Here is a 14418-nt window from a genome sequence, read left to right on the forward strand (position 1 = left end):
TTCCTCTTTGTCTCTTGTTAAGAAAGTTATGATCGGTTTTACTTTTAAGTTTGCAGCATGAAGGTGGAAAGTGTAAATGCTAAAACATTGATGAGTAGAATTTGATGTTTGTTCAGGTTTTTTGTTTGTTTGTTTGTTTTGTTTTGTTTTGTTTTACCTTTTGGTAAAATTCACCTAGTCTCAATCAAGGCCTATTGTCATAAGGCTTTGTTATGATTAGCTCTGCAGAACCTTATAGTTTATTGTTTTGTTGAATATAATATTGGCAATTCCTAAGACAACTTCCACACAGAAGTACCTGTCGATTTATATTTCCTCCTGGGTGGTCACATACGAAACTCCAGCCCCTTAAGCAACCCTCTTGTTCTGAAGGCAGCTCTGGTAAGAATAGGTACGTATCAGAAAGGAATGCATTATGGTCTCTGGAAATACAACCCAAATCCAAGATTACTCAATGCAGTTCTTCCCAAGTAGAAGAGCAATAGTCCTTTTTCAAACTTCATTTTATATATTTGTCAATCTATACTCTGTGGTGATAGTTGCAGTTGAATATACTTAAATTTTTCATCAGTATTGAATTAACAATTTATTTATAACAATATATGCTTAGATTTTTTTCAGTCCTGTTTATACCTGATAACACTGCAGCATCCTTTTTGCATATAATTCTCTAATTTTGCACTACTATGTGGAAGATATAGCATTTTAATTTAATTTTGTTGCTCAATAGGGATTCTAAAAAGGGTATAGAGGGTGAAATTAAGAACATTGGGGGTTCTGCTTTTGTCTTTTTTGTTAAATTTTCTAATTACTAAGGCTGAAAGTAAATATAAATTAGGAAGACAGATAAATTTGTACATGTTCCCAATAACAGGAGCAAGAGATATATGATAAAGCTGTTTCAGTGGCTCTTTAATGTATGGGGAGGCAAATACCTGAAACTCTGAAATTGAGAAGCAAAATAAACTTAGAGCCAAGAAAAAATGCCATTTCTGCAGATCAGAATATAAGCACCAACAACCACAGCTGTAAAAAAGGAAAGAATATATGCAAAGAAGTAGGGGAAATTATTCTAAACAAAGGATCAGAAGAGGTACTGATGAGTCCATTTAATTCAATGAAGATAGTGATGTATTAGGTTGATCTCTTAATTTTATTACTAATATTCTACAAAATATGGTGTATAAAGTCAAATATCATTCCAAAGTTTCTCAAGACCTTTATAAGACCACGACTTTTTTTCATGTCAGTCAACATTTGTTCAATGATAGGTCTTTGGAAGGAAAGCACACTCTTTAGGGTCACAATTATTAACTATTAAATCATTGAAACTATTATTTTATATTTCTGTTTATGAGATTCAAAATTATTGTGCATTCATCTCAAATAGTTTTATAATTTTGAAAAATACAGAGTTTTTTTAAAAAACTACTTTTTGGACATTGTAGCTATTGTAAGAAAATATTTTAAAATATAAGTATTTAAAAGCAATACAGGACACCCTGTATGATGGTAATGACTATGGCGATGGTTGTATTCCAGTACTTAAATGTGAAAGAAGGAATGATTACTTTCCAGCTGAATATAGGCTAGAATGGAAGGCAAAAAAAGTTTATGACTTATCTTCAGTACTTCCAGCTTCATGGATAATTACTCTTCAAAGGAGCAAGAATGATTGCCTCTGGATGGAGGGATTGGATAGCAATGGGCTATGGGATAGGAGACCTATAAACCTTCACGCTGTATTCTTTTGTGCCTTTTTAAATTTTGAAGAAAATATTTACGCAAGATATATGTAAATTTTCGTACATAAAAAGATATGGTAGTGTGACCAGTGGAAATATATTTCGTGATGTAAAAGGAATCACTGAGGAAGAAGATTCAAATATTTTGGCTGCCAACTCGTATTTTTTAAAAAAAAATCATTGAAAGAGATGGAGAAAAGCCAAGCTGCAGTCCCACACGAAGCCTCTGGGCGCCGCTGTCGGCCAGTGCAGAGCAAGCGCTGACGCCCGGGATCCTTCAGCCTCTAGCCTGGAATCCCCTGCGCAGCCAGCAACAGAAAGAAGAAAACCAGCTCACACACACAGGCGTCCCGGCTGCGCAGACCCTGCCCAGGACACCGGATTCCCAGCCCCAAGACCCGGGACTCCTCCCGTCCTGGGCCGAATGGTCTTCTAGCGCGGTAGAGTGCACTTTCTCCAACTGGAAAAGCGAGGACCCAGCGAGAATCCGAGCGAACGATGGGAGGGAGCTGCGTGCAGAGGCGCCGGGCCGGCCCGCGGCAGGTATTATTTCCCTTGCTGATGCCTTTGTTCTACCCCGCGCTGTGTGAGCCGATCCGCTACTCGATTCCGGAGGAGCTGGCCAAGGGCTCGGTGGTGGGAAACCTCGCTAAGGATCTAGGGCTCAGTGTCCTGGATGTGTCGGCTCGCAAGCTGCGAGTTAGCGCGGAGAAGCTGCACTTCAGCGTAGACGCGGAGAGCGGGGACTTACTAGTGAAGGACCGAATAGACCGTGAGCAGATATGCAAAGAGAGAAGAAGATGTGAGTTGCAATTGGAAGCTGTGGTGGAAAATCCTTTAAATATCTTTCATATCATTGTAATGATTGAGGATGTTAATGACCACGCCCCTCAATTCCAGAAAGATGAAATAAACTTGGAAATCAGTGAATCCGTCAGCCCGGGGATCGGAACAATTCTTGAGTCTGCAGAAGATCCTGATATTAGTATGAATTCGCTGAGCAAATACCAACTAAGTCCTAACGAGTATTTCTCATTGGTGGAGAAAGACAATCCTGATGGTGGCAAATATCCAGAATTAGTACTGCAAAAGACTCTGGACCGGGAAACACAGAGCGTTCACCACTTGGTACTGACCGCCTTAGATGGTGGGACCCCTCCCCGAAGCGGTACTGCTCAGATAAGAATCCTGGTGATCGATGCCAATGACAATCCCCCAGTGTTCAGCCAGGACGTGTACAGGGTCAGCCTTCGGGAAGACGTGCCTCCAGGCACCTCCGTCCTGAGAGTGAAGGCCACTGACCAGGACGAAGGCTTCAACTCGGAGATCACTTATTCCTTCGTTGGTGTGGCTGACAAAGCTCAGCACGTATTCTCTCTGGATTACACTACAGGAAACATTCTAACTCAGCAGCCTTTGGATTTTGAAGAAGTGGAAAGATATACGATGAACATAGAAGCAAAAGACGGAGGATCTCTCTCAACACGGTGTAAAGTAATTATAGAAGTTCTAGATGAAAACGACAACAGCCCAGAAATAACCATCGCCTCACTCTCTGATCAGATTATGGAGGATTCCCCTCCAGGAGTGGTTGTTGCCCTCTTCAAAACACGGGACCGAGACTCTGGGGAAAATGGGGAAGTCAGGTGCAGTTTAAGTAGAGACGTTCCATTTAAGATTCATTCTTCTTCTAATAATTACTACAAGCTAGTAACAGATGGGGCCCTGGATCGGGAGCAGACCCCAGCGTACAACGTCACCGTCACAGCCACCGACAGGGGCAAGCCTCCGCTCTCCTCCAGCAAAACCATCACCCTGCACATCACTGACGTCAATGACAACGCGCCTGTTTTCGGACAGTCAGCCTACCTGGTCCACGTGCCAGAAAACAACCAGCCGGGTGCCTCTATAGCGCAAGTCAGTGCCTCTGACCCGGACTTTGGGCCCAATGGCCGTGTCTCCTACTCTATCGTTGCCACTGACCTGGAGTCACGAACGGTGTCGTCCTACGTGTCGGTGAGCGCGCAGAGTGGGGTGGTGTTCGCGCAGCGCGCCTTCGACCACGAGCAACTGCGCTCCTTCGAGCTCACGCTGCAGGCCTGCGACCAGGGCTCGCCCGCGCTCAGCACCAATGTGAGCCTGCGCGTGTTGGTGGGCGACCGTAATGACAACGCACCACGGGTGCTGTACCCTGCGCTGGGTCTCGACGGCTCCGCGCTCTTCGACACGGTGCCGAGGGCCGCGCAGCCAGGCTACCTGGTGACCAAGGTGGTGGCCGTGGACGCCGACTCGGGGCACAATGCCTGGCTGTCCTACCACGTGATGCAGGTCAGTGAGCCCGGGCTTTTCAGCCTGGGTCTGCGAACGGGCGAGGTGCGCATGGTGCGTGCTTTGGGTGACAAGGACTCGGTCCGCCATCGCCTGCTGGTCGCTGTAAAAGATGGAGGACAGCCACCCCTTTCAGCCACTGCCATGCTGCACCTGGTGTTCGCGGATAGCTTGCAAGAGGTACTGCCGGACTTCAGCGACCGTCCCACATCCTCTGACTCCCAGGCTGAGCTGCAGTTTTACCTGGTGGTGGCCTTGGCCTTGATTTCTACGCTCTTTCTCCTCGCGGTGATTCTAGCGATTGCTCTACGCCTACGACAGTCATTCAGCCCTACTGCAGGGGGCTGCTTTGAGTCAGTTCTCTGCTCCAAGTCCGGACCTGTGGTTCCCCCCAACTACCATGAGGGAACGTTGCCCTATGCCTATAATTTTAGTGTACCTGGGGATCAAATGAATCCAGAATTTAATTTTCTCACGTCTGTTGATCTTTGTCCAGCCACACAAGATAACCTCAACAAAGATAGCTCTTCTGTGCTACTGGCTAGCATTTTAACTCCTGGTGTTGAAACAGATAAGAAGATTTTTAAACAGGTAAAGTGTTTAAAAAGTATTCAATCCTTTTTATATTACAATATGCCAATGTATTTCAATATAGTGATATTACTTTAAGATTCTAGATAACCTCTTCATAGGGCCTCCAAAATATAGGCGAAATTTATGGTTATCATTGTTAAAAGTTTAAATAAAATGCCTCTACTATTCAAAGACATTTTAAAGCAAACTACATGGGTAATCTCAGATGAAATTTTCATGAAATAGAATACCTTTTGGTTAAAAATATAAAATACAGGTATTCTTTTACGCCATGGTATTTTAATTGAAATCCTGATACTACTCAATTTTTCTTAAGTGTTTCATGTTCATTTACTCAACAAAGAAACACTTGTAAGAATTAATGGTTATGCATCCTACGTGATGATTTTATCGAGACCGTGTTATTCCACTTCCAGAAATGTCGCTCCTTTCAGTCGGTAAAAATCAGTTGGAACCAACTATAACCTGCAAGTTTTCAATTCCAGTAATATATTTTGAAAACGTTTTAAAAATTAAGCAAGCTCTTTATTAAAAGGAGCAATTATACTCCTTTCATGGGGGTTCTTGGTAAAATTTTAACATCACATTATAATTATTGTGTATAACAGTTTTAAGTTCTACAAATACGTGTGATTCACGACGACGTGAGTAATCATTTCTCCGGTAATTTCTTAGTCGTTGCAATAATAAGAATGGGCTCTAGGCGCCGCTGTTCACCAATCAGGGAATGGGAAGCTGTGCGCTATCTAGTCCCTCCCTCCTCCGCCTCTACCACACAAAGCGGAGTGAGATGGATACTCACAGATCCTGACACTGGAAACTTAAAAGTACTTTCCTTCGCTTTCTGATATATTTTGGATGCAGTCGGTCTGGGACTTCATAGATACATCAGCTGATTCACAACAAACTAGTTCCAGAAACCGCGGAATATCGGCTTAGAGCCTGCCATGGCGAATCGGCTACAGCGCCTGGACCGCAGTCGGCTGGTGCTGCTGTGCATTTTCCTGGGGACACTGCGGGGGTTCCGGGCCAGGCAGATCCGATATTCGGTGCCCGAAGAGACCGAAAACGGCTCCTTCGTGGGCAACATCTCCAAGGACCTGGGGTTGGAGCCCCGGGAGCTGGCGCAGCGCGGAGTCCGCATCGTCTCCAGGGGGAAGACACAGCTTTTCGCTGTGAATCCGCGAAGCGGCAGCTTGATCACGGCAGGCAGGATAGACCGGGAGGAACTCTGTGAGACAGTGTCCTCCTGTTTTTTAAATATCGAGATTCTCGTGGAAGACACCTTGAAGATTTACGGAGTGGAGGTGGAAATAAGGGATATTAATGATAACGCCCCCAGCTTCCAAGAAGAGGAAGTGGAGATAAAAGTTAGTGAGCATGCAACTCCTGGGGCGCGATTTGCTCTTCCTAATGCTAGGGATCCAGATGTGGGAGTGAATTCCCTCCAGAGCTACCAGCTCAGCTCTAATAGTTACTTTTCCTTGCAAGTGCGGGGCAGAACGGATGGGGCCAAAAATCCAGAACTAGTACTGGAGGAAAGCCTGGACCGAGAGAAAGAGGCTGCTCACCTCCTCCTCCTCACAGCTTTAGATGGAGGTGACCCCATCCGAAAGGGCGCGATTCCCATTCGTGTGGTGGTCCTCGATGTGAATGACCACATTCCAATGTTTACACAGTCCGTATATCGCGTGAGTGTTCCAGAAAATCTCAGCTCCGGAACTCGGGTGCTGGTGGTAAACGCAACGGATCCAGATGAGGGAATCAACGGGGAAGTAATGTATTCATTTCGGAACATGGAAAGCAAGGCTTCTGAAATATTCCAGTTGGATTCAAAAACTGGAGAAGTTCTAGTACGGGGGTTTCTGGATTTTGAAAAATATAGATTCTATGAGATGGAAATTCAAGGCCAAGATGGTGGAGGTCTCTTTACCACCGCGACAATGTTGATCACTGTTGTGGATGTGAATGATAACGCTCCAGAAATAACTATCACCTCTTCTATTAATTCAGTTATGGAAAACTCTCCTCCAGGTACAGTCATTGCTCTTCTAAATGTGCAAGATCAAGATTCTGGAGAAAATGGTCAGGTCTCCTGTTTTATTCCGAACCACCTGCCTTTTAAATTAGAAAAGACTTATGGAAATTATTACAAATTGATAACAAGCAGAGTGCTAGACAGGGAGTTGGTCCAGAGCTACAATATAACATTGACAGCCACAGACCAGGGAAGCCCGCCTTTGTCTGCCGAAACTCACATCTGGCTGAATGTGGCAGATGACAACGATAACCCTCCAGTTTTTCCTCACTCGTCTTACTCTGCCTACATTCTCGAAAACAACCCCAGAGGTGCCTCCATCTACTCAGTGACCGCCCTGGACCCGGACAGCAAAGAGAATGCCCTGGTCACTTACTCTCTGATCGATGACACTGTCCAGGGGGTGCCTCTGTCCTCCTATATCTCTATTAACTCCAACACTGGTGTTCTGTATGCCCTACAATCCTTCGACTATGAGCAGTTTCGAGACTTACAACTGAGAGTGACAGCACATGACAGCGGGGACCCGCCCCTCAGCAGCAACGTGTCACTGAGCCTGTTTGTGCTGGACCAGAACGACAATGCGCCCGAGATCCTGTACCCCGCCCTCCCCACAGACGGTTCCACCGGAGTGGAACTGGCGCCCCGCTCCGCAGAGCCCGGCTACCTGGTAACCAAGGTGGTGGCGGTGGACAAAGACTCGGGTCAGAACGCCTGGCTGTCCTACCGCCTGCTCAAGGCCAGCGAGCCTGGACTCTTCGCGGTGGGGCTGCACACGGGCGAGGTGCGCACGGCGCGGGCCCTGCTGGACAGAGACGCGCTCAAGCAGAGCCTCGTGGTGACCGTCCAGGACCACGGCCAGCCCCCTCTCTCGGCCACCGTCACGCTCACCGTGGCCGTGGCCGACAGCATCCCCGAAGTCCTGGCGGACCTCAGCAGCCTCGAGTCTCCAGCTAAGTCTGAAACTTCAGACCTCACTCTGTACCTGGTGGTGTCGGTGGCCGCGGTCTCCTGCGTCTTCCTGGCCTTCATCATCGTGTTGCTGGCGTTCAGGCTGCGGCACTGGCACAAGTCACGCCTGCTGCAGGCTTCGAGAGGCGGCTTGATAGGAGCGCCGACGTCACACTTTGTAGGCGTGGATGGGGTGCGGGCTTTCCTGCAGACCTATTCCCACGAGGTCTCCCTCACCGCGGACTCGCGAAAGAGTCACCTGATCTTCCCCCAGCCCAACTATGCAGACACGCTCATTAGCCAGGAGAGCTGTGAGAAAAGCCAGTCACTCTTAATAGCTGAAGACTCAGCTATCGTTTTAGGCAAATGTGACCCGACAAGTAATCAGGTGAGATTTATTTCTCTGCCTCCTAATTGTTGGTATCTTGGCACAAGTCTTTTAAGATGTTTTTTGAGCCTGTTATGAAAATTGGTTTGGGGGGGCATATATTTACTTCATATATATTTAGAGAAATACATGTGAGTTGTACTTTGCCTTTCATGAGATTACCATCATCTGTCAGAACGTTTTTGTGAAAGTCATTTTTCAGCCCTGGAATATTTTCTTGTGATTTCAAAGGGGCAATTCAACTATGTTGGTTTGGTTTGGAGTAAGTTGAATTTTAGTATTATTTTTCTATTATCAGTCTATGAGGCTATCAATTTATTATTTTTTTGATACAAATTGATTTACAAACTTTTAATTTCAATTTCAATTTTGCAGTGCCTCCACTGATTTGTAGTTATATTCCACCATTATTTGCTATTACTGCTAATGTTCAAATTTTGATCCTGTTGATTTAATAACATGCTTCCTCTAGCTCTCTTTCTCACCTATCTACACACACACACACACACACACACACACACACTTATACATGTAAGCTTTTCTCTGAGCAATTCTATTTTGATTCTTGGTGGCTGGTAATATGCTTAGATCCTGTTGACTATTTGAACTTTGTCTCATTTCTTCATCCTATCAAAACAGACTTATTGACTGGCTTTTAACTACTGGATTTCCTTGGGAGATAAAATTCATATCACATTTTTTCTTAAGTTCTAGACATCTTTTCCATTACTGCAGTGAAGTTACAGTGACTGTTCTGAGAAAATAATTGAATTATTGAAATTTTATTCTTTTATTTCCTTTTATTTTATATTCCTTTTATTCTTTTACTTTGGTGTCTGTGTTTCTATGTATGGAAGGTTTTTTAATGTAGTAAATCCACATATAGAAATAACTTGATTTTGATTCAGTGCTTCTCAAAAAGCTGTTTTCAAATGTGCTTAAGATGTCTACAGATTTATTCAAATAGAGTAGTTTGCGAATATATAAGATTGAAAGTAGGTATTTGGACTTCATGAGACTGATTTAGCTAGCATCATTCTGGCTATTTTTTGCTCATTTTCAGTATATCTGGGAGTCATAGATTCCTTCTTTCTTTCTTTTATAAGGTCATTCTTATGGCAAATAGTACATTCAGTTCTTGTATTCAGACCAATTTGTTATTGAAGCTTGATAGTTGCCTGATGTACATGTTATCTGAAGCAATGTCTAGGAAAGCCAAATGAGGAAATAAGACTTATCCAGGGTTTTTGATCACAGGAATCATTTCCATAATCAATTCAGTCAACATTCTCACATCACTTATAGATATTTGTCCCAAATTACTTGCATATTTAATGTTCCCTTTCAAGTTTATTTTTCTCATTTAAGAATTTACCTTATGTCATTAGTTGTAAACTGACTAGTGCTTGGACAAAAATAATTTTAATTGTAGGAAAGGCAAGTCATCCAACAGATGCCTAAATTGTCTTGAAGTCCATAAAAATGTTAGGGTATTTTGAGCATCTGGGGATAGGATTTATACTTGTGGAATTCCAAACTGAGAAAAATGATGTAAGGTATTGTACCTGGACTGGAATTAGATAAATAAAAATGATACAAGGCATTTGGCTGGGAAAAGGAGATTGTTCCATATTTTAAAACCTAATAATCTAAACTAACTAGGAACTTGCACCCAAGATCTTGGAGAACAAAAAGGAAGGGTTGGCTTTGAAACGTGATATTAAGGTTATTTTTATTTGGAGGTAGTGATAAAGTTCTGTTAAGGTATAACATATAGTCCCATTAAATAGAGGATAAACATAAAATACCCTCACATTTCATGCTATTAAATTCCTATGGCAACCTACTAGGCTATACTTTTATATTCTCTTTATGATGAAAGTGTAAAACACTTAATAATCCTCTTCAGAAACCTCTTTTATAAGTAATAAGAAAGATTTGGCTATCTTTATTCTGAATCTGCCCTATATAGCTTTCAATGCTCCTCCAGTTTTCTCTGATAAAATAGGAGGAAAATTATCTGCACATCAGATTGAAAAAAATACTGTGTATCATTTCATAGTGGTCAAAATTTTCCCATGCCACTTGGTGGGGATGTTCTCCCACATGGTTTTGGTTCTACATCAGGAGACAAGACTTTGCCTAGTTCTTCCAATATATGCATTGCTTCTGGTTAGAAAAACTTTTAACTTTTCTTTACTGGGTTAATGGCTGTTGTATAGATCCCGCCTCTAAGGAATCTTCTTTGGTAGTAAACACTGGAAAATAGTCACATCCAAAACTCATAAAGTGTCTAGTTTCCTATACATTAGTCCAACACATCTGTCTAAATTCTGAATCCTATTGAATTAGCAAAGGCTTCTGGCTGCAGTTTTCTAAATAGACTCAGAGCGCCGCTGTTGGCCAATGTGCTGCAAGAGCTGGAGCCTGGGATCTACCAGGACGACATTCTACTTAGTCGCAGAAGCAAGTCAAAAGGCGAGTGGCCCAGACGGGCTTTCTGCTCCAGCAAATCTGATTCCATACGGATCGGGATGCCCTCAAACTGGGATCACTGAGTTTTCTGTTCGTGGAACTAAATATTTTAAAAGCAGTTTGCGAAACATTTTCTCTTAACATCGGAGACTGCAGCAACGCACAGGAAGGATGGGAAACAGGGTGAAGCAGAGAACCAGGACCCGGTGGCGGCAAGTACTCTTTCCTTTCCTGCTGCCTTTGTTCTGCGGGGCGCTCTCGGAGCAGATGAGCTACTCTATTCCAGAAGAAATGGTCCGGGGCTCAGTGGTGGGGAACCTTGTTGAAGACATGGGGCTGCATGTTCAGGATTTATTGGCCCGAAACCTTAGAGTTAGTGCAGAGAAACAATACTTTACTGTGAACACTGAGAATGGGAACATACTTGTGAGTGACAGAATAGATCGAGAGTCACTCTGTCCTCAAAATCCTCTGTGTGTCATACCCTTAGAGATTGTAGCAGAGAATCCTCTAAATGTTTTTCACATAAATGTGATGATAGAAGATATAAATGATAATCCACCTCATTTCTCCCAAAATAGCATTGTTTTACAAATCAATGAACTAGCAATTCCAGGCACTCGGTTTGGCCTGGAATCTGCTATAGATGCAGATGTAGGGCATCACTCTCTCCAGAGTTACCAACTCAGCTCTAATGAGCATTTCTCTCTGATGATGGATAAGACTGAAGGCAAGAATGCTCCAGAATTACTGTTGGAGAAGCCCCTGGACCGGGAACAACAGAGCTTCCATCTCCTGTTCCTGACAGCAGTGGATGGGGGTGACCCAGTCCTAACTGGCACTGCTGCAATTCAAATTGAGGTCACTGATGCCAACGATAATGCCCCAGTTTTTAGCCAGGATATGTACAAAGTCAGCCTTAGAGAGAATGTGCCCCCAGGCACCTCTGTACTAAAGGTGACAGCCTCTGACCAGGATGAGGGTATCAATGCAGAGATCACTTACTCTTTCAAATCTCTACGAGATGACATTGGAAATATGTTTGTGCTAGACAATCAAAATGGGGAAATTAAATCAAAAGACTTTGTAGACTTTGAAATTCGTAGCAGTTATACCATGAGCATAGAAGCTAAGGACGGTGGAGGCATGACCAGTGAATGTAAAATTATACTAGAAATCCTAGATGAGAATGACAATGCCCCAGACGTGGTTTTTACTTCGGTGTCCAGTTCTGTAACTGAAGATGCAGAACCCGGGACGGTGATCGCTCTGTTCAAAACACATGATAAAGATTCAGGAGAAAATGGGGAGGTTACATGCATCATAAACGAAAGAGTTCCTTTTAGAATTGAATCTTCCGCCAATAATTACTATAAGCTTGTAACAGATGGGACCCTGGATCGGGAGCAGACCCCGGAGTACAATGTCACCATCACTGCCACCGACAGGGGCAAGCCTCCACTCTCATCCAGCACAAGCGTCACCCTACGCATTGGTGACGTCAACGACAACGCTCCGGTTTTCCACCAGGCCTCCTACATGGTCCACGTGGCAGAAAACAACTCTCCCGGAGCCTCCATCGCACAAGTCAGCGCCTCTGACCTGGACCTAGGGCTGAATGGCCAAGTCTCCTACTCCATTGTTGCCAGTGACCTGGAGCTGCAGACACTGTTGTCCTACGTGTCCGTGAGCGCACAAAGCGGGGTGGTGTTCGCGCAGCGCTCCTTCGACCATGAGCAGCTGCGCGCCTTCGAACTCACGCTGCAGGCCCGTGACCACGGCTCGCCCGCGCTCAGCGCCAACGTGAGCCTGCGCGTGTTGGTGGGCGACCTGAATGACAATGCGCCGCGGGTGCTGTACCCCGCGCTGGCGCCCGATGGCTCCGCATTCTTCGATATGGTGCCGCGCGCCGCAGAGTCCGGCTACTTGGTGACCAAGGTGGTGGCGGTGGACGCGGATTCGGGACACAACGCTTGGCTGTCCTACCACGTACTGCAGGCCAGCGAGCCTGGGCTCTTCAGCCTGGGACTGCGCACGGGCGAGGTGCGCACGGCACGTGCCTTGGGAGACAGGGACTCCGCCCGACAGCGCCTGCTGGTTGCTGTGCGTGACGGAGGACAGCCGCCACTCTCCGCCACCGCTACGCTTCATTTGGTCTTCGCAGACAGCCTTCAGGAGGCACTGCCAGACTTCAGTGACGGTCCCGTGCCCTCTAATTCCCAGAGAGAGCTGCAGATTTACTTGGTGGTGGCCTTGGCCTTGATTTCTGTGCTCTTCTTCCTAGCAGTGATTCTGGCGGTCGCTCTGCGCCTGCGACGCTCCTCCGGCCCCTCTGCCTGTGATTGCTTTCAGCCTGGTCTCTGTTCTAAGACTAGACGAGGGGTTTCTCTCAACTACAATGAGGGAACTTTGCCTTATTCCTACAATCTGTATGTTGCCTCGGATTCTCAAAAAACAAGATTTAATTTTCTCACCATGACGCCAGAAATGGTCCCCCCACAAGATATTTCTAATGAAGCTTCTCTAGTAGCAAACGTCACTGAAGAGAATAACAAGAGAAGCTCTAACTCTGTCGCTTCTACTCACGTGAGTTCCAATGAATGTTTTTCATTTACAAATGAGTGTGGTTTAATTTTCAGACCAATATTTTGGCAAGAAAATCTTAAACATATTATATCTACTATTGCCTCAGGTTTGTTTGTCTACTCTTAATATTTCCAGTTCCTTTCTGTGTGGGCCAGTAACTTCATTATTAGCTTTAATGTATTTTTGAAACATTTTAACCATTTTTACCTGAGACACTCTTTATACACACAAACACACACACGTGTGAGAAATGAATACTATGATACTGCTGTCGTTGAGCTATTTTAATTGAAGAATGAATTTTTTTCTGTGATGTTTCTTGGGACATCAATATCTTGAGTATATAAGGCTTTTTCTTTCATCCATTAACTATAAATTTCGAGGAAAATGCATGAGAAAATGCTTTTTAAAAAATGAGATGAAGATCTCACTGTGTTGCCCAGCCTGGACTCAAACTCCTGGGCTGTGGTGATCCTCCCACCTCAGTCTCCACAATAGCTGAGGCTACAGTTGCCTGGCACTGGTAGAGAAAAAAGCTTTAAAAAATAAGAACATGGTGATTATTTGATAATAATATTCAAGTACATTTACTTGTGATTCTTGTAATCTGAGCAAACACAATTTTATGTCTGATCTTTTCTCACAGCTACCTATATATTTCTTCCCAATAAATATATTATTTTGTTTTATGCCTATCAAACATCTTATCCTCACAGTATAAATATTTACACTTATAAAAGTATAGTAGCCAGTTGTTTCTTAAGGAGAATTTTTTTCCCTATGTTTTAATGGGCTTCCAAAAGTATTACCAGTAATTCTCAGTAATTACAATTAGGTCAGTTACCCAGGAAAAGGTAAGTCTGTAATATTCTTTGGACTACCAATTTTCTTTTACCGGTTTCCTCCACACTAAATATTTTTGAAATATAATGTATTAATAGAATCATGGAGTACTACCATTCTTTCCAGGTAATGCAAGTTGGAATGCTTCTACTTTATGCTAAAAAATATTAATGTTTCTTTTTCACTTGGATTCTTGTTAACTGTGATTCTGATAGTATATGCAATCACATATCTCATCTTTGGGTTTTCATATTATCATGAAAATTTGATTTTTAAGCGTTAAATGTCAACAACCTGGTAAACTAATTTTTCCATTCAAGATCATTCAAGGAATCTATTGAAAAATGTTTACCCAAATTATAGCTGAATTACAAAGTTTACTATGTTATATGAGTTGTCGAAATGAGGAACTCCTAGGGAGACATCCCCCATAATAGGTGTATTGAAGGAACAATAATCTCAAAGCAGAT

General features: G+C 43.8%; 1 protein-coding gene across 20 annotated transcripts in view; it reads left to right on the plus strand.

The window, feature by feature from the left end:
* Positions 1–14418, plus strand: part of LOC105725069 (protocadherin gamma-C4) — a 174714-nt gene that overhangs the window by 74832 nt on the left and 85464 nt on the right. The window contains exons 1-2 of one of the 20 annotated variants that reach the window (XM_012465188.3): positions 42–4664; positions 5532–5695. The exons of 14 other annotated variants lie outside the window; for them this stretch is intronic. In XM_012465188.3, the coding sequence (XP_012320611.2) occupies positions 2244–4664; positions 5532–5606 (2496 nt within the window). In that variant the 5' untranslated portion in view covers positions 42–2243 and the 3' untranslated portion in view covers positions 5607–5695. 5 more of the 20 variants (XM_012465340.3, XM_064366428.1, XM_012464785.3 and 2 more) reach the window with 5 other exon arrangements.

The sequence above is a fragment of the Aotus nancymaae genome, unplaced genomic scaffold (assembly GCF_030222135.1).
Source record: "Aotus nancymaae isolate 86718 unplaced genomic scaffold, 86718_ANA_hifiasm-v0.15.2.pri h1tg000064l_1, whole genome shotgun sequence".
Taxonomy (NCBI): domain Eukaryota; kingdom Metazoa; phylum Chordata; class Mammalia; order Primates; family Aotidae; genus Aotus; species Aotus nancymaae.